The 26,805-nt window shown below is 43.3% G+C and overlaps 1 protein-coding gene across 1 annotated transcript in view; it reads left to right on the plus strand.

Annotated features, from left to right (window-relative positions):
* Window positions 1-10,139, plus strand: part of CNOT7 (CCR4-NOT transcription complex subunit 7) — a 32,256-nt gene extending 22,117 nt beyond the window's left edge. The window contains exons 5-6 of the mRNA XM_029910691.1: window positions 2,272-2,382; window positions 8,472-10,139. Coding sequence (XP_029766551.1) covers window positions 2,272-2,382; window positions 8,472-8,600 — 240 coding nt within the window. The 3' untranslated portion in view covers window positions 8,601-10,139. The remainder of the gene's footprint in view (window positions 1-2,271; window positions 2,383-8,471) is intronic.
* The last annotated feature ends 16,666 nt before the right edge of the window (window positions 10,140-26,805 follow it).

Consider the following 26,805-nt stretch of genomic DNA (forward strand, 5'->3'; position numbering starts at 1 on the left):
CGTGGTCAATGGAATTCAAATACTATAGGTTCCCTTTTTAATATTAAAAAGAACTTGCTTTGTGCTAGCTTCATTCCTGTCATTGACTACTTCTGTGTTTTGGTTTCCCTTTTTTCAGATGTAAAAAATGTAGTGCAGGCTAAAAGCATTTTGATGCTCTACCTAGTTTCAACCTATTGCTGGCAGAGTAGTGATCCAAAGCAGTCTGCCTGGCACACAGTTTTGCTATGCAGTGTAGTGTTTCAAAAATTATTGTAAGGTAACTGATTTTCTCCCAGTTGTACAACCCTTTACGGACTGGTACATCCACAACATAATTTTGCACGTACCGTAACTATATTGTCCCACGGGAATCAGTTTAGCGAAGTTTAGACTAACCTGTCTAAAGCTGAATTGATCTACAGAGAGGCTGCTTCTGCTTTCTTGACACTAAAATGATCTGAATTCATCAATACCTATTTTGGGGATAGTTGTAGGAGATCCTGCTTATCCTATGGACAAATTGGAGTAGGGATAGTCTGATTTGTTCAGTTGTGTGGTTTTTTTTGTTTTTGTTTTTTAAATTTGTCCATGAAAAAGTCTTTCCGGCATTTTCATTCTGTGCACCATTTCTCAAGATAGGACTCATGTCGTTGGCAGCTCTCCTCCCAATCTCTCACCTGCTGCGCAACTGTAGTGTTATGAAGTTATATGAAAAAGTAGTGCTAGGGCAGGGTAAAGGAGTGAAGATGAAAATAAACTTGCTTGGATTAAATGGATACAGCTGCTTGGTTAGTTCCCCTCCCCTATTGTAAATTTGTGATATTTGTTTCCTGTCCCTGGATGTAGGACTTACATTTATTAGTTCCAAACATTCCACCATTACCCGCAACCCCTAAAGACTCTGATTTCTCCTAGTGCTTTACTTTGGTTCTGTGTGTATGCACTACCTTGTCTATTTTGAGATCTTCTGCAAATTTGAATCAGTTGAATTTACACCAAAAATACACCTAATAAAAGGACATGAAGGCGCTGTGAGGGAGGTGAGGGGTGTGCTTAGTTGGTCAAAAAGCTTCTGGAATTCACAAGTTCCCCACTGGGCTGCAATTAACAGGAAGAAAAATTTCTTGAAGACTGAAGTATACTTTACCGTTGTAATATAAGCTGTGTAGAGTAGACCACCAATGATCCATACCCTACAATTAGACTTTCTCTGTAGAGCAGTTCCCAATTTTGAGCCCTGTGTTTATTTGCTACACTCAGTGTTCAAAAGCTGTCCTTTTTGTACCTGGGCTGTTTTTTGCACACCCCCACACCCCCTCACCCCTACCTCTCTCTCAAGGAGCTTTAAGCACAGATGTGGCTTTAAATGTTTTCTTTAAAAAAATACACTGTCAGTTAGCACAGTGCCTGTTAAAAGAAAGCTAATTGTGTGCTTATGGTAGCTAATAGCTTCTTGAATGTGGTCACACTGCAGTTTACATTACTTTTAACACAGATGTTTCATTTACTCTTTTATGGCAGTTAATAAAACCAATTAAAACGTTGCTAATGATGGGTTGAATGTTAGCTTTTTCACTTTGTTCTTTTTTCCCCTCTTGAATTTTACAACTTCACCTGGGTTCAGGGTTCTCCACTAATTCCTAAGGTAGAGCGTTATCCTGGATTCCCTCTACTACTTTAGATGCTTTGAAGTTTTGTGGGGGAAGCGCAGAACCCTGAGCTTAGGTGTTGGCAGGTAAATGAAAGAAAAAACTGTGTTTTTAAATGAAAGCTAATTACTTTCAAGAGAAGTTGGAGTGCACATGTTTGTAGTGATTTGGATCTTAAATTGCTTTATGTTTGAAGTACCATTCTTCGCGTTTAAATTCTAACCCTAATAGAAAAGTAGGGAGTTAAAGAAACGTCTTGATTTCTGAAACTGTCATTCAGCAGCAGCATCAGTCCTTTCAGCTTGATCAATGTAATACTTGAAGGAATTGCCTTGTTCAGTAGTAATTCCTTCAACTTTAATTGGCTGGTGTGTCTAGGCCTATTAGGTCTAAGACAGTCATTAATACTTGAAAGTGCTTGATTGCTTAAATAATACTTAAAGCCTGAATGAAAAGCTTGGCTTTTCCAAGTGTGTGCTGGTTGCGTATTTCTATTGTGACTGCTGCAGTGCTAAACTAAATATATACAAATGGTGGTTGAATAGACTTTGTTATGCAGAATTCTAGTGCTACTGTTGAATGATCTGACTTTGTAATTATTATCCCCGCTTTGACTGTGTAATGCTCCTTCCTTTTTCAGGGTGGATTGCAAGAAGTCGCAGAGCAGTTGGAGCTGGAAAGGATAGGACCACAGCATCAGGCAGGATCTGATTCTTTACTCACGGGAATGGCCTTTTTCAAAATGAGAGAAGTAGGTGTCCATATTGCTTTCTGTTGTAGTTTATTTGGATGAAAGTAATCTGCCTTAGTAGTCAATATTGTGCTATTTCCATTTATGAGATGTGCTAGAACCATTGACCCACCAAAATTGACCCATTGACCCACCAAAACCAGTGGCAGTACAACAAATTTTCAGAAGAAGTAAGAGAAATGCATGAGAGGGTATCACTTCTGTGACAAAGGGCAGAGTCTAAGACAGGCATTCCCACGCAAAGTACAATCTACAAACCAAATCCTTTCCTTTCCTTGTTTTGCTTTGTGTGCACGCTTAGTGAGGGGATGTCTCTACACGGTGTGTTCTCTCTCTCCTTTCCTCTCCTTGCTGGTGCTGTTCCTTCCTGTGGTCTGTGGGCCTTCATCTTCCATCGCAGGGAGCCCCAGCTACCTGACCCTATCGTCCACTGCCTGGGTCTTCTGAGTGATTGAAGCAGATGGCTCAGGCCACTCTGCCGGCACTTCTGTTCACCACTACCTCCTCCAGCTGACACAACGTCATACATTCTTCTTTGCATAGTGTCCCTAATGGGTGCTTCACATCAGGATGTGCAGTCACCTGTGCACTCCTGATCAGAGATTTTCATCAGCATTTTTTGCACATCCATGCCTGCACGTGAGATATCCTTGTGTCTGGTATGAGGGTATATGGGAGAACCAGACCTGTCACCCTCCAGGTCCTTCTCAACTGCCTGTGCCTTGAGACAGAGCGTCGTGTCTGTTAGCTAGCGACACAGCTTACTAACTCTCTCACTTAATCTTTCTCTCTTCTTTCTGGTATTGTCTTTCATTTAGAAGTTTATGCTCTTCCTCTCCCCCCCCTTCTTTGTTTGCCCAATCTGGGCCTTGTTTTTCCATGGGCTTGACCCATAGTCTCAAGTATGGGTTATGCCCGAGACCCTGGGCTTCAAACCCTGCCAGACTTGGCGTAGATATTTTCTCCCTCAGTGACAGACATTCAGGCTGCCTCCACTGCCTGGGAGAGATTTATGTCCCTGCCAAATGAAAGGGCTGCTCTGGATTTAAAATCAGATCTAAGAAATTGAGGGAGTACAGACTAAAACTCCTGTTTATGGAGAGCTCACTGAGACCCACAGGATCCAAGTCTCACCATTCTCCTTGGATCTGGTTGCTCAGAGAGCCCAAGGGATCATCTGTGCTGCAGTAATAAGCAAAAATCCTGGGGGCCCTTAGAGAACTATGTAGACACTCAAAAAAGAAAAGATCCCATTCTCCAGAATGGGATAAGATAAGCGGAGAGTCACCCCCTCAGTCTTAGGAGACCTTGTGGTATGGGTACTGCTGAGGCGCTCATCCTCTCCGGTACTGAGACCTCAGATCTGATTAAGAAGACCATGCCACGTACTGAGAAGCTGTCAGGTAAACAACCTAGAGCAACGCTGACTTGGGCACTGGGCTCCGTGTCTTTGAAACACAAGGACTCCAGAGCCAAACTGAAATTGTCATTGGTGTCATCTTCTGTAGCCAGTAGATAAGGGTTCACTTATCACACTTCCGTAATGTCTCCAGTACTTCCAGACATACTGACTCCTATCCAGAGCCCTTGGTACTATCCAGGCTCCTGTTCCATGAGGAGCTTCAGCTCCTGGAAGAGCCTGAATCACCATTGCTCTGAGATACAAAGACACGCTCTCATCTAGTACCAACTCACCTCCGGAGCCTACTTACCCTCTGATCCTACCATCTTCAACAGTGACTCATTCTTCAGTACTGACATGATCACCAGCCCCACAAAAACTCATTGAGGATACCAAGCTAATACTGACACATCCTTCAGTAGCATCTCGACAGCTAAGCAAGTATCGACCTCTGGTGCCAATGTGGTTACAGGACCCTATCTGGCCACTGTACTGACTCAACCACCGGTATCGGCACCACTTGCTTCTCTGAGGGATGACACCTTATTGGATTCTGAGGTGCCTATACAGTTTTCCTCTGCCTTCCCATTCCAGCTTCGTCCTTTGAGGTACACCCTGAGGAGGAAACTCCTAGCAGTCGATGCATCTGGCAAGGATAACCTTGGGGCTCTGCCCCCTTCCTGTATGCCCCACCACAGTGGGCTTACTGGAACCTATTGGCCCCTTATGGTGAACAGTTCTTCAGGGTCCCATCTTGTAAAAGGGCATACCAGGAACAACAGCCTCCTCCCTTGGCTCCTGCTCCACAGGAGGATGTTACAAAGGAGCAAGAGCCAGCTGAGGAAGAAGAAACACCACCTTCCCACAAATCCTCCTCCTCACTAAATGGGGTGGTCATACCTCCCACGCTGATGAATTCAAGGGCTTTCAAGACCTTGGGAAACAAATAGCAGAGACCTTATAAATTGGAGAAGATACAGGAACCCTAATGCTCTCTGTTGGACATCCTTCATACATCTCCTCAGGGAAAAATTGCCTTGCCCTTCAGTGATGCTCTGCTGGCCCAGCCTGTATGTTGCAGCAAACTCCAGCTACTACACTGCCTGCGTGTAAACTGGCTGACAAAAAAATACTATATCCCACCCACAGGCTTGAAGTATATATATTTTTTCTCCCACCCTACACCTGACTGTCTGATCGTCAAGGTCGTTAATGAATGATACAGGCAACATAAATCCCTCTTAATGCCGTCTGACAATGAGCTGAACTGATTGGACCTTCTGGGCTACAAGAGCTACTCCTTGGCCTCTTTGCAGTTCAGAGTAGCCAATTACCAAGCCGTGATGACAAAATATGATTACAAACTATTCAAAGTTTTATCTTTTATTGAACACCTGCCATAGGATCAGAGGGAACAACTTCAAGTCCTCATAAGAGAAGGCCAGACAATTGCCAAGCTGTCTCTCCAGGCCCCTCTCGATGTCACCAATACAGCTGCATGTTTGATGGCTACAGCAGTAGTCATATGCTAAGCTTCTTGGCTGCGCTCCTTCAAATGGCAGCTAGTCATCAACTTAGGGTAAAGGCATAAATATTTCTAGTCTTGTTAAGATGTGAGGAGTGTCCACATTAGCTTTTACTAATGTGTGACATACCTCGAGTTACTGGCAATCCATTAACTCAGTGTACCAGTTTACTGAAGATGAACCCTGTAAGTCTCTTGCACATCTCTAGGACTGCTCTGTGGCTGGGGGCGGGGGAGAAATTGGTTGCTGCTAATATAATGCATTGATTTTTCACACAAGGGCATGTGTTAAAACATTGGCACAAGAAACTTCTCTTTTACCAGTGTATCTGTATTCTGGCCTCATGCTACGAACTTGTGGTTCTCCTTTAATATGCAAAAAGTGTTCAGACAGTGGCAACCCTCATCTTTAACATTTTAATCCAAGTGACCTTCACTTGGATTAAGATGGAGCGTTGCATGCTGGGATGTGTAGCTTCTGCAGTCCACGCTGCCATATGAAGGAGGAGGCAGCTGCATGCCTCTGGCAAATATTGCCTAGGTAGCAAGTGGGAAACGAATGCAACAGTTTCATTCTAATCCTTACTGCACATCACACAGTCTCCATGTGGTTAGGCTCAGATTAGTGCGATTGGCAGGGCACAGGCTAGAGCTGCAGCGCTGGACTGATCTTTTTCTGGTAAGATCCAAGTATAAAGCACACTGGTGCTGTGCAAGTTTCCCCACAATACTCCTATTCCTTTGAGCTCAAGCTTTACATGGGATCTAAAATAACAAAGAGGGAAGGAGGGGAAAAGTGAATAACATCCATATCTTGCTCAGTTCACAGGGTGTGATACTGTATTTAAATGTGACTTAAGAGAGAAAAGGTCTAAACCCATGAAAACTCCCCTAATAATAAAATGCATTCTTCAGTTACTACCATTGTAACTTGTTACATTTTCACTAACTACTAGAGCTTAGCTAGGAGAAATAAGAAACTTAGTTTTCTAATTAAAATGAGGCGTGATCTCACTGTTTTTATAAAACAAGCAAAGATTTTTAATTCTTTTGTTCAGATCTTCATAGAAGCTTTGAAAATGTTTCTCCTCTATTAACTCTTGCACTATTTTATTTGGGAAATGGTGAGTTTTATGTTTGTATTTTGAATGAATCCTATCAACAAGACTTTTTTCTTTACTAACTTATGTTTTTGTCCTAAAACACATGTAATCTTTCACCAGTATTATTTTAGCTCTGGAAAAGGTTGTATATTGATTGTTGATGTAGAACCAGCAGGGGGAGCACAACTTTCTGGTCTGTCTTTTAAGTACCACAAAAGAGGTCATTGATCTCTCTCCTTTCTCCCCCAGTCTAAAAGATACTTAGCTTCTTGATGCTACAGCACTGGGGAGGTTTTTTTTAGAAAAGCTAGTGGTGGGCTTTTTAAAGACTTTAAATGAAAAATCAAACCCCAAAAAGTAAAAGTGCCCGTAGGCAATTCCTAGAATTCACTATCCTGCATGCAGGAAATGCTGCTCTAGGCAAATCCAAGTTTTTTGGGGAAAGAGAGGATGGATGACTTTAAATAAACGTCTTGACTCTCCTGCCTGCACTCATCCTGTCTCCCTTAAATTGTTGTGTGTGCTGTCTTCTCTTCATCGTTACTCTATGCCCTTTCTCTACTACTTCATCTTTTGGCTCTCCTGTAATTTTGTAAAGTGCTGCATCCATGCATTATTTATTCAGTTTGTATTTTAGCTTTGCCAGTTTCTCACTACAGGGAGAGGATTTGTTTAAATGTATACATGTATTTGCATCTTCCCGCATTCCCAAAACTTCATGGATTCTGCAGCCAAACTCTAGTTCAAGCAATAGGAAATTAATGGCCTTGAATGTAGACCGGGATTTAAACTAGATAATGGTGGATAAAATCTTTAGGAAAAACTGTTTTAGTTAGATTTGCCCCTGTTTAAACATTCAGTATATTTTGAAAACCATATTGAGTGGTGTGTAGTGCTTAATTAGGAAGGGTGAAGGAGAAGGCCCATAGAAATCACTTACAAATGCGACAGAACAGTATCTCTTTGTAAGACACAAGGCTCTAATTCTTGAGATAAAATAGACTCCTGAGACTTCTAGAGCTACTACATTTACTACTAATCAAAATAAGGTAAGATGCTGTAGAAGGGCTCGGCCGAGGCTCGTCCTTCCTCGGGGCTTTGGGGTATCCCACCGCCTCGCAGTAAGTCGCTCTGGGCCCAAGTCCTGAGTCAGGGCGGGCCAGTAAACAAACAGTCAGGAGCTCAGGCCCTGAGGCAGGGGCTGAGCCAATAGTTCAATATAAGCCCTGGCCCTAGGTCAGGGCGGGGCAGGAAACACAGTCAGGAGCTCAGGCTTCTGAGCGTCTGGTGCGAGGGGGAGACTGTCACCCGTGAGTGGGGTGGCAGGGGGGACACAGGCTCACCCGCTCCACTGCATCCCAGCCCAGGGCCCTAGCAGCGGCAGAAGACTCGCTGCTGTCAGTGGGGATCCTGACTGCAACACACTGACATTGGTTCTGGCCCTGCTGCGGCCAGGCCAGGGTCGGCTGCCCCCGGGCTACTTCCGGACTCCCCCTTGTAAGGTACCTGGGTTTGGCCGGCGTCCTTGGTGGTTTCCAGCACCATCGGTTCCTCCGGGTAACTAGTGAAGGGTAGGCGCGGCTCCTCCTCGGGGTAGCGGGCCGAGGGGTAGGCGCGGCTGGCCCGGCCAGTCCTCGGGTTGGCCACGGCCTCCCGGCGTTCCCCAACCCGGAGCTAGGCCACAGGCATCTGGCCTCTCCGGCGGCTGGCTTTCAAGTGAGCTTTGCAGCAGGGCTTTTCTACTTCCTGTCCTGCACCGTGACCTCTGGAGGGCAGGCGCAGGACCCACTGGCTCCACCCACGTTGGTGCTAGGGGAGGCTCGTTCCTCCGTGGGGCTGTGAGGTATCCCACCGCCTTGCTACAGATGCATTGAAGGGCTAATATTCTTTCTCTCATGGCCAAGAACACTTCAGTGCCAAGAGTCACTTAGTTATTTTGATTTAGTTTCACTTAAATGTGGAGTATGAAAATTCAGACTTTTGTAAAAGCCTGACAGTATTTGACCTCAGTAAGACTTATTCTTCAGTATTGATTTGTCTTTTTTTAACTCCTTTTTAGATGTTCTTTGAAGATCACATTGATGATGCCAAATATTGTGGTCACTTGTATGGCCTTGGTTCTGGTTCTTCCTATGTACAAAATGGCACAGGAAATGCATATGAAGAAGAAGCCAACAAACAGTCATGACATGAAATGGGAGGTCATCTTTTCTGAGCTCTGTGTGCTTGTATATAGGTTTTATCTCTGGTTGAATCCCTTGGACAATTAGGCTCCCCCCCAACCCCCTTCTCAGAACACTTTATTTTCTGCCTTTCTATGTACTGAATCTGATTGTTCCTATCACAGATCTGATCTTGATATGTTGAATTTTCTGAGTTAAATTTGGCCTTTGTACCTACCCCATCTCTAAAGAAGCATGTGTAGGATCAGTGTGGCAGAGAGAAGGGGAAAGCTAAATCATAATGAATATTTTGGTAAACTTACCTAGTTGGTCTTAGTTTTGTTTTTTCTCCCTTCCCCCAAATTAACTAGCACTGATTTGTAACTAACTTCCCTGTTTCATGTCTCTCCCTTCCAGTATGCAGGTGTTTTAGCTATTCAAGATTGCGGACCATCAAATTTGCACTTTAGAGAGTGACTCTGTCTCAGATCCTCTGTTTTATCTGAAGTTTTGGGTGTTTTTGCCCCGAGCTAGAAAAATAATAGTCTGCCAACTTTAGCAACTTCACACTGTATTCCTTGGTTTTTGAGCCTGCAGAACATAACACATTCACTGCATAACAATGTTTGTTTGTTCAAGCAAAACAAACTACTGAAATCTTAGTAACTGCTGTTATCTTACTGGTGTTCAGTCTTCCAAGCACATCCTGAGCACATCAGCTTCTAATTGGCCTGCTGCTTTAAAGCCACTCTGTGATGGAAGAAAATGTTTGAAAACCAGCTTTACACCCTTCAGGACAAATTGTGTGAGACTTACTTTTGTATTTTTGCCATTGAGCTGAAAATCTGAGAATATTGGAACTGCAGTGGTTCTATTATGGCACACTTCCCTGGATTCAGTTCCTAGCTTTTATTCCAGTAATGTATTACCTAAATATTTTTTATTTTTTAAAGTCATATTTATTATGTACTTGATTTGATGATTTTTGCAAGTGAGTTTAGTTAAGGATAAAACCCAAAGACCTGAAGTAAACTTTATATTGAATTGAATGATTAAATTAGAAGGAAGATAAATTGTGCTTTTGTAGTTGCTACAAAGACAGATGGTACAGATATATTTGTTGTAAAACAACAAAATATAAATTACTTATAGCTAATAAAGTTACCTGAGGAGTGTAATGCTAGTTTTATTTTTTGAGTGTATCTTAGCAATATATTTTATATATATTGTTTTAAAGGACTGTACTGTACTTTAACCATGCATAGCAGAGCAATTGTGCAGGAAGACTTTTTTTGGGATTGAATAGCTAAATACTAGCCTGAAATGATGGAATGCACGCCTCAGTGTGTGTGTGTTATCTACACTGAAATCAATATTAGCAAATCTCCAAATGTTCGCCAAATTGATCTGTTTACCTTGTACTTTAACATATTCTTTTTTCATTAAGTTACAATAATATAACTGGGTGGTCCTTTTTAAAACAAGAACAAATGATTTGCATAACAGAGGGTATTATTTGTTTTTAAAGCTTTTGTAAATAAAGGCTTCAGAAATGTTTTCTTACATATCTACAGACTGGTAGTTTTGTTCTGAAACCTTTACTGGAATGTATATTGTACCCCATTCAGTCCCTGTATACTTCCTATTCCACTATGCATACTAATTCATCTTTCTGGTGTCTGAAAGAGCTATTAGCAGCTCCCCAAGTGGTGCCAGCACCAGCTTATTTCTGCCAATTGAGAGCATAGCAGGAGTCTGTTTCTATGTCCAAATTATTTCACTGCTATTAGCCTAATTTACGAGTGTATGGGTACAACTGCCCAATTAATAGTTTTTCTCTTCAGGTATCTAGAGACTGTCACTCTAAGAGTTGTGCTGAATCACTCTTTATTTTGACCTCTGGGTCAGATGGGCATCAATAAGGACACTGTTAGCATTTAACAAATAAACATAGGTGCGTATCTTTAGGCCCAATCCTGCTTTCATTTGAATATCCAGATCACCTGATGACTTCAGTGGGGGTTGAGAGTATACTAGGAATGCAGGATTGGGCCCTTTGAAGGTCTGATGTACTTGTGTCAGACAGAAGCTATTAAGATTTAAAACACTATGATGGGATTATATGTGGTTATGCTTTGAGGAAAACTGGTTTTTTTGTGGATTTTTTTTGTATTTGGTTAATCGTTGTTTTGAAGAATCTTCTCAGCTGTGGATAAAAGGGACTTTTCTAAAAGTTTTTGAAATATTCCTTGCTTGTTTGCGGTGATAGACATTTCTGCTCTTTCCCTCTCCTTCACAATGATGGGAAGGGTCTTATGAATGTCTTGCTCCAAAACACACCCATCAATGTGAAATCAGGATTCAGTTTTATCACTGAGAGAAAACTCTTAAACGGCTTTGATCCGCCCACATACTTAAGAGCTGTCATCGCACACAGTCCCAGCTATAGAGCATGTATTCAGGTTCCTTTTGCAAAGTTAACACAAAGGAGATTTGGTTTCTAACAAGGAGCTATTTAACCTGGGGAGGAATGTCAGTTTTTTGAAAACGGGCACCTCTCATTTTGTGAGCCAGCATGTTGTAAATTGCAGATTTTCTTAAAAAATAGGAAGAAGCAAATTACTCCTGTCCATTTAAAATTGGAATAACTTGTTTCAAAGGTGGACATGGTGATGTCTTTGTGGAGATAAATCCATGTACATATTTTAAATTGAACTATTCCAGAAATTTAGAGATATGCCTGGTTATTATAAGTCCAAGAATTTTCATCTCAAGCCCCTGCTTACCTCGCAGCCTCCTCTAAATCTGTCACTAGATAGGCATATGTCAATAACAAACAAGGCTGTTATTTATTTGTTGTGCCTAATGTTCCTTTTCTTGTCACTTGCATTTTGGCATCTCTGGTCAGCTGTGTCCAACTCTCTGGGCACTGGTTTATGTGTTATAGCTAAGTAGGTGCTGGGTGGTGTGATGGCTAAAGAGATAAGATCCATCAGATATTCAAGAAATTCAGCAAATTATTGAGAACTTAGTGTTCTTCTTTGAGTGATTGTCCACACAGATTCCACTCTTATTGCACATGCACCACATGCGAGTGAGAGGATTCTTTTAGCAGCAGGTTCTGTTGGGGCCAAGCCTGTGCCCTAGGTGTTTGTGCACACCTCCTATCAATGGCAGAGCAGGCCCAACGGTTTCATTAATGGCTATTAGCGAGGATGGGTAAGGAATGGTGTCCCTAGCCTCTGTTTGTCAGAGGGTAGAGATGGATGGCAGGAGAGAGATCACTTGATCATTGCCTGTTAGGTTCACTCCTTCTGGGGCACCTGGCATTGGCCACTGTCGGCAGACAGGATGCTGGGCTGGATGGACCCTTGATCTGACCCATTATGGCCATTCTTATGTTAATTCCAGGACCTGATGAAGTGCATGACAGAAACTTTGGATATACCCCTGGAAGTAGTCAAAGAGCTTGTGCTGGTGTTCTCGAACATTTAACATTCTTTTACAATAGGGAAACAAATCTAGTCTGCTCATAAAGGTCTACTGGAGTCTGCAAGAACTTCTGACCTACACCTGTATCCATCCCAGCCAAATCAAAGTTGCTGACAGGATGTACCAGGGCCCTCCTAAAAGTTCTGAGTATTTCTATTCACATCCAACACCAGGTTCTCTCATAGTGGCAACAGTTCAGGAGAAATCAAAACAGCAGAGTCCTCGTAAATCCATACTTAGAGAAGAGAACCCAAACAAATTGTCCCTGTTCAGTCACCAGGTGTATTTGTCAGCTAGTCTTCAGATGAGGCTAACAATGTGGCCCTTCTCTCAAAATATAACTGTCTATAAAATGAAACAGCTTGTCCTAATTTTAAAACTCTGTAAGGAACACCCGGATGACCTGAAGCCTAGCTTGGTGGAGGGACAACTGACTGCCCATAGATCATTACAGGCTGTGCTAGATGTTTGACACTATGGCACAAGCAATGACCATTGTAGTAGCCATGAGGGGTTATCATAGCTTCAATCCTTGGCCATTTCCAGGGAGGTATAGGCAACATTGAGGACCTCCCATTGTTGAACAGTTTGTTACCCTCAAATGGAACAAATGAGGCCTTCCGCTCCTCAAAGAAATCACAGGCAACTGGGCTCTTTGGGCCTCTGTCCCGACCTCTAGAAATTAGCAGTCATGCCAACAACTGCCCTGCCAACAGTGCCCTGTTGTAGGAACATCTCCCTACCAATACAGAGTCCTGCCCTTTGGTTTTTCTACAGCATCAAGGGTATTCAAGAATGGAGCAATAGTGGCAGCTCATCTACGGAGAATCCAGGTCTGTCCTTACCTCAGTAACTGGCTGAGTTGTGGAAGATCACCGCAACAGGTGACCGACTCTAGTCAAGTAATTCTAAAGATCTGTGCTTAACTAGGTCTCAAAACCAACAGCCAGAAATCCATATTGATTCCAACTCCGAGTGTAGAGTTCATAGGAGCACTGTTAGACTGAAAGTCAGTAAGAACTCACTTTCCATGAGAGGACTTGGTTAGTTTGGAATCTATCAATCAACTAAAAGCTCATCCAAAGATATCAATGAAAACATAACTTAGACTTCTAGGACACATGGCCTCATGCATTTATGTCACACAATATGCCAGACTTCACCTATGCTGCATGAAAGGGTGGCTGAAATTTGTGTATCTATTGAGCATTCACCACATGAACATGATGGTCACAGTCCCATAAGAAGGCATCTCCTCATTAAACTTGTGGAAAGATCCTCTTCAGGCATGCAATGAAGTACCCTTCTCAACAGCTTTGTTTGCCAAATTTCTGATGACACCTGCCTCCACTCAGGGATGGGGGTATTTTTAAATTCAGGGCCTGTGGTTCCCTCATTAAGCTTGCCTCCACAAACATTCTAGAGCTCAGACTTATCCTGGCATGCAGAGTATTCTTGACTCCTCTTCAGGGATCCACAGTAAAAATGTGGACAGTCAATGTCACAGTGACAGATTGTCAACAGGCAAGTATGGATGATCTTGCTCCCACTTCTGTCAGGAAGTCACGTGTCTATGGAACTGTTTCATTCCAAACCAAATCACACTGGTGGGTCTGCACCTTGTTGGCCTTCAGGACACCTTGGCAGATTAACTGAGAAAGCAATTCTCTGACAACCATGAGTCTCTCAAAGACTCAGTCCTACAGAAGATCTTTCACAAGTGGGCATTCCCAGAAAGAGACCTGGTTACCACAGATCAGAACAAGTTCAGATATTCTGCCCAGAGGGGTTCCAGCCCAGTCCTGGTATTAGGATTTTATTAACGTTTCAGCAACCTCCTCCCCCATCTGCTCTGTCCAAAACAATCTCTCAGAATAGTCCAGACCCATCTGACAGCCTGGATGCTAGTTGGATGATGTATAGCTGAGGTTCAAAACAGTCTGCTCCAAGGCAGGAAACCTTCAACCAGACTGACTCTTATAAAGCTAAATAGAAAAGAGTTTCTATTTGGGCATCTCGGCACCAGCTTTCTCCCTTGACATCACCAATTTTCAGTAATACTGGACTGTTTGCTAGTCCTGATCTGGATTTTCCATCAGCTCCATAAGGATCTATCTAGCAGCAATAGCTGCACCCTCCTATCTAGAGCAATGGTTCTCAACCAGTAGTATGCGTGCCCCTGGGGGTACAAAGAGGTCTTCCAGGGGGTACATCAACTCATCTAGATATTTGCCTAGTTTTACAACCGGCTACATGAAAAGCACTAGTGAAGTCAGTACAAACTAAAATTTCATATGGACAATGACGTATTTATATTTCTGTATATACTATACACTGAAATGCAAGTACAATATGTATATTCCAATTGATTTATTTTATAAATATATGGTAAAAATGAGAAAGTAAGCAATTTTTCAGTAGTAGTGTGGCTGTGACACTTTTGTATTTTTATGTCTGATTTTGTAAGCAAGTAGATTTTAAGTGAGGTGAAACTTGGGGGTACGCAAGACAAAGACTCCTGAAAGGGGTACAGTAGTCCTGAAAGGTTGAGAGCCACTGATCTAGAGCATTACTGTATTTTCCCTACCCTACATATTAAGATTCCTGAAAGGTCTCATCTGTGGTTTTCCCCCCAGCTGAGGAGCCACCTCCTCTCTCTTGGGATCTTCATATTAGGAGGGTTGATGAGTCCTTCCTTTTGAGCCCTAAGCAACTTGTTCCCCTTGCCACCTTTCTGGTGGCCATTACATCAATTGGAAGGGTAAGGGAGATTCAGGTGCTCAGGTCAAGTCCTCCTTATACAGTGTTCATAAAGACAGATTTAATCTGTGACCTCACTCCACGTTTCTGCCCAAGGTTGTCTAAATTCCATCTAAAATAATCCATTTACCTCTGGGTTTTGTTTCCTAAACCTCTTCACACACTTGATGCCGTAAGGTAGTTTTACTGAGACAGAATAGTAAACAGGAATCCATGAGGACAGCATATTTCTAAGATCCATGGTTACTGTAGGGCAGTGGTCTCCAACCTTTTTATGCCCAAGATAACTTTTTGAATTTAAGGGAAGGATCTACCCCACCCCTCCCCCAAAGCCCCATCCCACTCACTCCATTCCCCCCCCCCAACCCCGGTCACTTGCTTTCCTCCACCCTCGCTCACTTTCACCGGGCTGGGATTGGGGTTCAAGAGGGGGTGTGGGCTCTGGGCGGGAGCCGAGGGGTTTGCGGTGTGGGAGGGGCCTATGGACTGAACCTGGGGCTGGGGTGCAGGAGGGAGTAGGGATGCTGGCTCTGGGAGGGGGATCAGAACTGGGGTTGAGGTGCAGGAGGGGGTTTGGGGTGCTGGCTCCGGGAGGGGGCTCAGGGCTGGTTTGGGGTGCTGGCTCTGGGAGGGGGCTCAGGGCTGGGGTTTGGGGTGTGGCTTCCCGCCGGGCAGCACTTACTGGTAAGGCAGGCTTACCCTGCCTACCCTGGCCCCTCGCCGCTCCTGGAAGGGGGCAACAGGCCCTCTGGCCCCTGGGGTGGGGGGCAGGTGGCACATGGCTCCGTGTGCTGCTCCTCTCTGCAAGAACCGCCTCCTCAGCTCCTATTGTCCAGAGCTCCCCCGTTCCTGGTCAATGGGAGCTGCGGGGGCGGTGCTCGCAGGCAGGAGCAGCGCATGGAGGGGGACGCCCGCTGCTTCCGGGAGCAGCATGGGGGCAGGGTAGGCAGGGAGCCTGTCTTAGCGGCAGCCCCGCTGTGCTTCCAGAGATCGTGATCGACTGGTTTGTGACCACAGCTGTAGGGTAAGTAACCATTGTTTGTTCTTACTTAAATTCAGCCAACATTTTATTTAATCTCATTTAGCCTCCAGTACACTAGATAAGCAGTTGCAGTGAAGCCAGATAATGTATTAAAAGATAATGCAATAATGACCCAAGCCAATGTAATAGCAGGTACACTTCAATTGTTCACCCTGTGTATTATTCCAATGCAATCTTCCTCACCTTTTCACCATTTAACTAATAGTGTGCCCATTAAGCATACTTACACTGATGTTGCTAGCATTCATATAATGTGGGTCACTTTGAAAGCTGCCTTTGCTGCAATGAGTGCATTTGTGAAGAAAAGTTATATGGGCGAGTTAGACCCAGTCATACAAAGTCAAATGGCAGAATAATTTTATGCTCGCTTGGTACACTATATTAAATATAGTCTCTAACTGTACGTTCCTTGTGCATTCGACATCTAAAGAAGTGAAATCCTATTGATTGAAAATTCAATGTTCTGTTTTGTAACACTGTGTAGAGCTATAGTGTTTTAATGTATAACCCTGAGTGTGCTGCCAATTGTTCGGGTAGGTATAGTAGAGAGGACTATTTTAAATGTAAGTTAGCATTGCCTTGGCTAGGCTTTCTCTTCACATTCAGAAGGAAACCACTATCCTCCTGTGTGTTTGACGCGGTTCATAGAAAAGGAGAATGGAGCAAATTGGTAGGGTATATGGAGGTGCAACCACAGAAGTTCAGAAAGTAGATGGGTTTTCCTCAACCATGCTGTATCTTAATGTGCAGTTTAAAAAGAAAAAGCAAAGTTACCAAAAATACTGACTCTGATCCAGACATCTTTCCTACCTACTCAATAATAGCAAATGAAACACAATTTCCAGCAGAATGTGTGCAAAAATGACCTAGTCGTTGTGACGAGATTTAGAATCCTTTCATAAAAGTCTGCCAACAGATGTGTTTCTGGTGTGTTTTAGGACAAGAGGACTTTTTGTTTGCTTGCTGGTTTCAGTGAATGGATTGTAAAAGGATTACTCTGAGTGGCATTGTTTATATTGAAGTCTGTTATGCTTGTCTTTTGCATGTGGTGGAGTGAAAAATCACAAACTGCTTCAGTGCATGTTTCCCCTTCCTACAGTGAAGTTCCGCTCCAGGGTACCCAGGCTTGACAGTACTAATCCTTTTCGTAGACTCATAGGACTGAAAGGGACTTCGAGAGGTCATCTAGTCCAGTCCCCTGCACTCATGGCCGGACTAAGTATTATCTAGACTATCCCTGACAGCTGTTTGGAGATTTTTTTAAGAGCAGGTTAGAAGATTCCACAACCTCCCTAGGCAACTTATTGCAGTGCTTAACCACCCTGACAGGAAGTTTTTCCTAACATCCAACCTAAACCTCCCTTGCTGCATTTTAAGCCCATTGCTTCTTGTCCTATCCTCAGAGGTTAAGGAGAACAATTTTTCTCCCTCCTTCTTGTAACAACCTTTTAGGTACTTGAAAACTGTTATGTCCCATCTCAGTCTTCTCTATCCAGACGAAACAAACCCAGTTTTTTCAATCTTCCCTCAAAGGTCATGTTTTCTAGACCTTTAATCATTTTTGTTGCTCTTCTCTGGACTTACTCCAATTTGTCCATATCTTTCCTGAAATGTGGCGCCCAGAACTGGACACAATACTCGAGTTGAGGCCTAATCAGCGCTGAGTAGAGCAGAAGAATTACTTCTCATGTCTGTCTTACAACACTCCTCCGAATCCATCCCAGAATGTTTGCTATTTTTGCAACAGCGTTACACTGTTGACTCATATTTAGCTTGGGATCCACTATGACCCCCAGATCCCTTTCTGCAGTACTCCTTCCTAAGCAGTCATTTCCCATTTTGTATGTGTGCAACTGATTGTTCCTTCCTAAGTGGAGTGCTTTGCATTTGTCCTTATTGAATTTCATCCTATTTACTTCAGACCTTTACTCCAGTTTGTCCAGATCATTTTGAATTATAATCCTATCCACTTGCAACCCCTCCCAGATTGGTATCATCTGCAAATTTTGTAAGTGTTCTCTATGCCATTATCTAAATCACTGATGAAGATATCGAACAGAACCAGACCCAGAACTGATCCCTGTGGGACTTCACTCATTATGCCCTTCCAGCATGACTGCGAACCCCTGATAACTACTCTCTGGGAACGGTTTTCCAACCAGTTATGCACCTACCTTTTAGTATCTAGGTTGCATTTCCCTAGTTTGTTTATGAGAAGGTCATGCGAGACAGTATCAAAAGCTTTAGTAAAGTAAAGATATACCACGTCTTCCACTTCCACCCTATCCACAAGGCTTGTTACCCTGTCAAAGAAAGCTATCAGGTTGGTTTGGCCCGATTTGTTCTTGACAAATCCATGCTGACTGTTACTTATCACCTTATTATCTTCTAGATGTTTGCAAATTGTTTGCTTAATTATTTGCTCCATTATCTTTCCGAGTACAGAAGTTAAGCTGACTGGTTTGTAATTCCCTGGATTGGCCTTATTTCCCTTTTTATAGATGGGCACTATATTTGACCTTTTCCAGTCTTTTGGAATCTCTCCTGTCTTCCATGACTTTTCAAAGATAATCGCTAATGGCTCAGATATCTCCTTAAGTATTCTAGGATGCATTTCATCAGGCCCTGGTGACTTGAAGACCTCTAACTTGTCTAAGTAATTTTTAACTGATTCTTTCCCTCTTTCAGCCTCTGATCCTACCTCATTTTCACTGACATTCACTATGTTAGACGTCCAATCACCACCAACCTTCTTGGTGAAAACAAACATAAAAGTCTGGGTAAGGATAAAAGGGGTAAGGAGGAATAGTCTACACTTACTGTAGTTGTGCTTAGGGGAATGAAGAATTGCTGGTTCTGCTAGAGGTAATTTCCTGCTGAATGTGAAGATCTGGTTTTGCAGACAGCTGCTAGTTGCCTCTTAGGGGGAGTGCTGAAGAGGCCTTGCTGTCTTATCACTCATTTGCTGAGATGGGGTTGGGTTGTTTGTTTTGGTTTTTTTTTGTCAGGTTGGTCTTTTCTTATCATAGTGAAATTCTGGCTTCAGTGATCTATTGGGAGGAGGAGAGGAAGGGAAAAATCCTCTGCAGTAGAACATCAGAGTTAAACACCTTGGGAATGGAGATTGTTCGTAACTCGGAAATGTTTATAACTCTGAACAAAACATTATGGTGGTTCTTTCAAAAATTTATAACTGACCATTGGCTTAATACAGCTTTGAAACTTTACTATTGTAGCCAGGGGGCGTGGTCTCCCTCCCTGACAGACTGGGAGAGAGCTGCGACCGCCCTCTGGTGGGCAGAGCCGGGACACCCATGACCACCTGCTGGAAGCAGAGAGGTGGGAAAGGAACTGGAAATATAAAAGACAGGCCCTCCAGCTCAGTTGAGGGAAAGCTGCCAGAGGAGCAGGACATCTCCCCACCACTGCTGGAGCTCAGACCCGACGGAGGCTGCTACAGCGCCAGAGACCCGGAGCTGTTGGAGCTGCCACTAGCCATTCACCCCTGCAAGACAAATGACAACCCAGGAACCAAGGTACCCCCTGAATGGGAGTATAGGAGGGAGGGAGCCCAGGGAAGCCAAATAGGGTTTGGCTGCGTTATTGACAGCAAGCCAGCCAGCGTGTTACCGGATTCCACATTGACCCAGTGGCAGATCACTCCGCCACTGCAGGGGCCCCTGCATCCCCCTATTCCTGCCCCCCCCCCCCCCCCCCCCCCCCGAGGCCTGCCTTGGTCTGTCATCCACCCGAGCTAGGATGCCAGACAGTTTTGCTATCTGCCCCACCAGAGAGCTGATCCCCCTAGACTGCTGTGCTGCTCTGACTGCAAGCCAGAGCCATTAACTGTTGGCTGCCCCACCCTGGCTTAGGGCCAGGGCTCACAGACTCAATTGCTGCTGGCCTGGACTGCAGGCTTGGGCCAACTAACTGTTGGCTAATTCCCCTCTGAATTGAGTTGCTCCAGAGGCATTGTAGAGAAGGGGGCGTGGTCTCCTTTCCTGACTGACGGAGAGAGCCGCAACTGCCTTACAACTATGCAGAAGAAAATGCTGCTTTCCCTTTATTTTTTAGCAGTTTACATTTAACACTGTACTGTATCTGCTTTTTTTGGCTCTCTGCTGCTGCCTGATTGTGTACTTCTGGTTCCAAATGAAGTGTGTGGGCGACTGGTCAGTTCGAAACTCTGGTGCTCGTAACCCTGAGGTTCTACTGTACATAAATGTTATGTTGCTAGCTTGATTTGAGATGGGGGAGGCAATCAGATGTGAATATTTGGCTGCATTACACAAACATACTTTATATTCTTTCTTCCCTTTTGTGTAATGGCACAGGATTGCCGTTCCGTTGCTGCCTGCCCCTTTTGCTGTCTTTGACCATCCCAACTGAAAATAGTATTAGCTGAAGTACGACTGTTTTCTGCAACAGTACAACTTTTAGACTAGTTTTTGGAAATACTCTGTTGAATTAAGAGCCATAGTATCTGGGCCTTGCACAATGTAATGCAGGCACTTGAGCGTCTACTAAAAATAAGACCAAATATAAGCTAAATCAGTGGTGAAGGCCCTGTGGCTCAACATTCAAGGTGGCTGATTGAGTCATAGTGGTCAGGCCCCAGCTCTTTTCTCAGTGTCCCTGAGTAAAGAAAGCTGGCACACTTTTTTGTTTGCTTGCTTGTTTGTGGTTACTCTAACAAAAATATTTATCTACCTGGCAAGATCGATCTAAAAATAAAATTTGTATAAACACACAGTGTATGAATGTCAGAGCTTGTCAAAGGTGTTAGACTGATAATGCTAGAGCCCTTTATTTATCTAAAGATCTGGTCCAGCACAGCCAGTGGCAATGAAAGTTCCTCTATATTTCTTCATAGAAGGATCTCTTGTATGGGATAAAGTATAGTGCAGTCCCTTTATCATCTTTCATCACAGAGCTACCATCCTTTGGGGACTGATGCCTAAGCTTGCTTCAACAATGGCGAGAATTGATTGTGTGTTCCTGTATTTCAGATTGATACAGCTTCCTGTTACAGGTATTCTACTTTCATAAAGAGGGCCTTCTGTGTATATTGAGAACTAGTCTGTTTTCAGAAGAATTCTTCACAAAATGAAGAGGGGCAGGAGCAGTGGCTAGTGGCATTCTGCAGCTAGGCCAAGAATGTTTGGCAAAAAGAGTGAGTAGCCACAAGAAACTGACATAGGCCTTAAAGGACCAGGCCCAGGCACAGCTTTTTCAGTATTGGCTGTCTACAATATGGCAGGTGATTGCAGCCCAAAATACTAGGACTTATTTGTCAGATTCCAAGATGACCAAGTAATCAGATTGTAAGAATTTACCTAGACAGAATAAAGGAGGGGCTTTTCAGAATTGGAGCCAAAGAGGAGGTGGGCTCTAGAGAATGGTGAATTTGAAGGAAGATTTCTCATTCACGGTTCCAGGATGAAGAAAATAATTGCGGACAATGAGAGAACTGATAAAGGATTGCAAAGGGAGGCTGTAGGCAAGTATATTGTGCCAATACAGGTACCTTTTGATCAAATACAGAGCAGCAGATGCATCAGTCACGCCAAAGTGTGCTGCTTTTTGTTTGGTTTCTTTTACAGCATCCTTGATGACAACAGTTAGCAGAGAAGAGACATGATCTTCTTCAGTTCTGCGTACTATTCAGTCTGTTAAAGGTCAGATTCAGCCACACTTATGTTAGGGCAACGTTGTGTGGGGACAAGGGATCTAACCGCTGCTGTGTGCAATTATGCACAGGAACTCTCCCAGCTCTAGAGTCAGCTGCAACATGCTATGGAGCAATGTTGCTGATGGATGCTGTTCCTGTTGCTTTAGGTTAAATCCTATTACGTGCCCTGTGGTCTTAGTGCTAACTTGACCCAGACATCCCTCCACAAACGTGGTACTGGTGGGGGAGATACAGTGAAATTCAATCCACCTCACAGTAGCTATGTTGGACCTGTTATTGGCACAGTGCTGTAAAATACGTGAGGGGTTCACTAAGTCAGCTTTGTGGAAGGAAACATGGACTGGGAGAATAGGGTTTAGTAATGCAGCAGGCTAACATAATGCATGTGCAATTTCACCTACTGTATGTAATTTGTTGTACGAGGGGTACAGTAGATTTCCTAGCCTCTGTGGGTGGATAGTGTGATCTGTTCAATATATTTGCTTTTGTACCTGTCTTATTCTGAAGAAATTCTTACACTAAGAAAAGTACAGCCTCCATAGTCAGCAGCAAATTCATGATCACACAATTTCATCTTTTAGCAGCTCTGTGTATGCACTGTAATACTGTCAGTGATCCATCATGCACATAGCCAACATGTTTGATGTGGAGGGGGAAGTGTGTGAGATGATTAATCCCAAGGCCCCTGAGTTGAGCTGCATTTGAACTGGTACCTGCTAGCCAAATATTTACTCCACTGAGCTAACCAGATTCCACTTTACCTAAGTCGAGTGGCAGCTACCGATCTCTAGCTATGCTGCCCTTATCAAAGGAGAGCCTGGGTTAAGGTCTGCTACCTGTTACCAAGCACTTAGGCACAAAACCAAGCAGCTACGCTGACAGCATGCAAGTGAAAGGCAGCCTCTAGCCAAAAAGGGAATGTTGGACATGCCTTTCATTGAGACATTGGTATGAAATGCCCATTTCTTTGGGCTTGCTTTTTGGTTGGAAGGAGGCATTTCTCTTTTACTGGAAAGTCAGCTCTCTTCACCATGCTCAGAGCCAGAAAACCCTTTGGGCTAACTCCATAATCTTAAAAGCATGTTTATTTTTATTAGCTTGTCTTAATGGAGTTTGTACAGTCTTCCTGCATCATCAGGGTTGGGGGAGTTGTCATTCCCAGAAAGGGAGTCTAGGTTAAGAAATGATGTATCGTATGAAAGCTCAAGTGCTATGCAGGTGGGGAAAAAAGCTCCCCTCTTGAAATGTCTGCTTATTGGTTTATCAGCACAAGAACTGCCTACTATACTAACAGGTATAGACTTGTAAGTGGCCTGAATTTTGCATTACATGCAGCATTTTGAATCATGTTCCTCTTTTTGAACTTTGAATCCTGACACTCATCACTCCTCTTCCAGATGTAGGCAGAGAACCCCAAAAATCTTAATCAGTTGAACATGCAGAATTCAACAGCTGTGCAACCCCCAGCCATGGGTTCAATCCCTCAGTAGTGACTGGTCCAGGGGGAGGGTACTTACTCTAACTCTAGTAGGGGTATGTGTTTGGGATCTGAGGGTATTGAGTTCAAATGCTACTGATGACCTAATAACTATTTAGGGTTATACATTAAAACTTATTTGAGTTTTCTTTTTAAACTGGCTTTAATTCATACAATGATAAAAACATCCCTAAAAACAACTTTCATAGCTTATTATACACTGTCCATTGAACTATAATTGACAACACAATACAGATGTTCCCTATTTTTGTAATTTGTCACAGCAGCAAGTTTAAGTATTGCATTCCGGTGTTCTTTCATAGGCAGCTACAGAGAAGACACTTTTATATTTGTTTTCCATTCCGTTTGAAATAACCCTTGACTCTGTGCTGCATAGCATTGGATTACATCACTGAACAATGGCTCTGGGAAGTTCATGTTTCTACACTGGCAATGCTGAAAACTTATAAGGAGCGCACAAGAGACAAAGGATAAAGGAGGCAGAGGACTGGGGAGACATAAGTTGTTATATTAATTGGGCCACTAATCTGACAGATGGCTTCAGCTTTATCTTTCTGCCTCCTACAGTCTGTTTAAATTGAAAAGCTCTTCAGGGAGAGACTCTTTCCCTGTACCATCTTCATCCCCCCACCCCTCCCCAAATCTTGGTCTGGGCAAATCTAATGGCTGAAGGTATTTATGAGAGTGGCAGGTCTCTTACAATAGTTGTCAACACAGAGATGATGCAAATGGCACTTCACGCTGTGGGTGATGAGCTCAGGCTCGCTCTTCATGTCTGATCCAGTACTGAGCTTCCCTCATGACCATGTAAACTGCTGTTATAAGATCAGGCAGGTTCAACATTTTGAATACTGATGTTTTCATACTTCACATTCTAAAAACAAATGCCTGATTTCTTGCATAAGCCAAATGAGTTTAATTTTTTTCCAGCAGCAAGTTAACATGATACAAAAATACATAATACTGTTTACACAATACAAACAAGCAACAAGCTCCTCCAGGGTGTGTGTAACATCACTAGTTATATACACTTCTCAGCAATGCATACTCAGTGACCATTGTTCCAGAACAACTAAGACAGAATATCCAAATTGGTTTGAAATAGAGCTCTTGGAAGCTGATTTTTCTGACAGCTCAGCTTGTAAGTTGTTTTGCTACCAGCGGTAAAGGGGGAGAAATGCCATAATAGGGAGTTAAAGGCATACCTAATGTGCACCTTGGTGTTCTCCAACTTGCTTCTTGCTCTTAATGCAGTCTTGAAGGAAGGGGAGAGCATCAGTCTGTAAAGTGAGAATTTCCTCCCCCACCTGTGAAATTGTTCTGTATATTATAAATGCTTCCTAGAGATGATAATCTAAAGCAGCAATCCATTTGGTACCTAGTTAGGTGTGTTGCATGCAAAACACCACATTGGGCTCATAGCTGAAGCAGTGAGATAGTGGGCCAAAGTCTGATCTCAGTTACAGCTGTAGACTAGCTCTATAAAATCAATGGCAACGTTCTTATGTAACAGAGCAGAGTTGGGTCCATTGTTTCTTCCTCTCTGCATAACAGAAGGGGAGAATGAATTGCTGTTTATCATTTTTCATACACAGTATTACTGTAACCTGGAGCCTCAGCTACTACTTTTCAAATGGGAGCTGCAATCACTCACTCCTCCTATCTGCCAAAATTCTATATTTTGCTGCCTAACACCATTTACAGTTTATGCAATGGGATGGCTTGCACTCAAGTGGTTAGTTGTCCTACAGAAGCTTCATCCTAAACTAGTGGGACTGGTTTAATACCTTAACTGTGGGCTGAGATGGATAAAATAAAAAAAGCTACAAAAAGATTTTTAACCCACACAGATATTAAATTGACCCTTAGGAAGGGAGAGCATGATATTGCTGTCTTGAACACATTATGGAGTAAAAGACAACAGTCATTCAAAATATTGTGCAGCATTAAATAGGGCCATGCGCTGAAACAGGCCCTGATAGAAATATATCATGTTCTTCATTCACCCTAGCTGTCAGCATTTGATTTTTGTCTGGACAAATTTAAAAAAAGACTTGAAATATCTACTGCTATATTTATAGTAGAGACATGACTAGTTTTCATTGTTTAACACCTAATACTCAAGTGATGCACTAACATTGGTATTGACAGTATCGGACCACTTTAATTGTAGCTCATGATCTCCATAAAGACATGTCTGAATAAAAATTCTAAATGGGTGTTCACCACCACTTAGCTGCACCTGGTCTATAATTACAAAATGAGTAAATGGATGGAACTCAACGTTTAAGTTTTCAATTTTCTTTATAAAAATGCAAATTCCATCTCTCTCTGGAGGAAGAGATTTCTAAATTACATCAAAATATTTCAGTTACACAATTTGGGTTCAGAATCTGTGGACTTAGGCTATCTTAACTAATAACTAGACATCTGCTGGTGCATATCTCCTAGAACTGGAAGGGACCTTGAAAGGTCATCGAGTCCAGCCCCCTGCCTTCACTAGCAGGACCAAGTACTGATTTTGCCCCAGATCCTTAAGTGGCCCCCTCAAGGATTGAACTCACAACCCTGGGTTTAGCAGGCCAATGCTCAAACCACTGAGCTATCCCTCCCCGCAAGTTATAGTTATTTTAGTCTAATTTTTAATGAATATATTTTGTTAAATAGACTTGAGTGTCCAGTAATTTTAATTCATACAAATTATCTACACACCTGTGGGGGAATTCATTCTGACTTAATTATAGATCCTGGACCAAATGTGGGGACACTCAGGCCTACCCAGAATCCCACTGAAGTTGGTGTCCCTCTATGTGCAGGGGTATGTCTGTGGATCCCAAGATAGGGCCATAATTAACAGGAAGTAGGCAACAACAAGCAGTTGCTGGTACAATAAATATAAAGCATTGTGTTCTTACATTAAAAAAAAATACAAGTCTTACACGTTAGAGTGCAGTCAAATGGCCAGCAAGTTTACATTGATTCTTTTGATCAGCATAATCTGACAATTCCCAGTGTTAGTCTTGCTCTTGAGTTGTTGTTTCCCCCCCCCAAAAAGAATCTCACATTTGCATTGTAACATCACAACAGCTGAACCACAGGGCTTTGAAAAGAAGCTATTTTCCCTCATGTATAAAGCTTTCAGAGTGCTCATCAAACACAAGTAAGGAATAATAATTTAACGAGGGCCCAGACAGCCTTGTCCTACCACATAATCTGCAGTAGGGGGTGGTGGTGGGAACTCCATAATGATCCCCTCTCAAATTGTTCTGGCAGGCATGTGGAGATTTGCCTCTGCACACAAAACAGGCCTTAGTGATCACACACACAACGCCCATGTGTGCACATGGAGGCCTTCCATCTCTACCCCTTCCTCCCTGGAATGAGAGAGCTGCTCCAGGAACCCCTCTGAGGCTGTATTATTTTTTAACCCTTATTTCTGCAAGGCTGTAGAAGGGCTGAAGTGCATTCTCCCAACCCACCCAAGAGAGCTGTCCACGTTCTACTTCCTTCCCCTGCACAGATCCAGGGCCGGCTCCAGGCACCAGCTCAGCAAGCAGGTGCTTGGGGCGGCCAACGGAGGGGCGGCACGTCCGGCTCTTCGGTGGCGGGTCCCTCACTCCCTCTTGGAGCGAAGGACCTGCTGCCGAACTGCCACCGAAGAATGAAGAGCTGCCGCGGAAGTGCCGCAGATCGAAATCGTGGTGTTTTTTTTTTTTTTTTTTTTTTTTAATTTTTGCTGCTTGGGGC

The sequence above is a fragment of the Terrapene carolina genome, unplaced genomic scaffold (genome assembly GCF_002925995.2).
Source record: "Terrapene carolina triunguis isolate 2854851 unplaced genomic scaffold, T_m_triunguis-2.0 Scaffold66, whole genome shotgun sequence".
NCBI lineage: Eukaryota > Metazoa > Chordata > Testudines > Emydidae > Terrapene > Terrapene triunguis.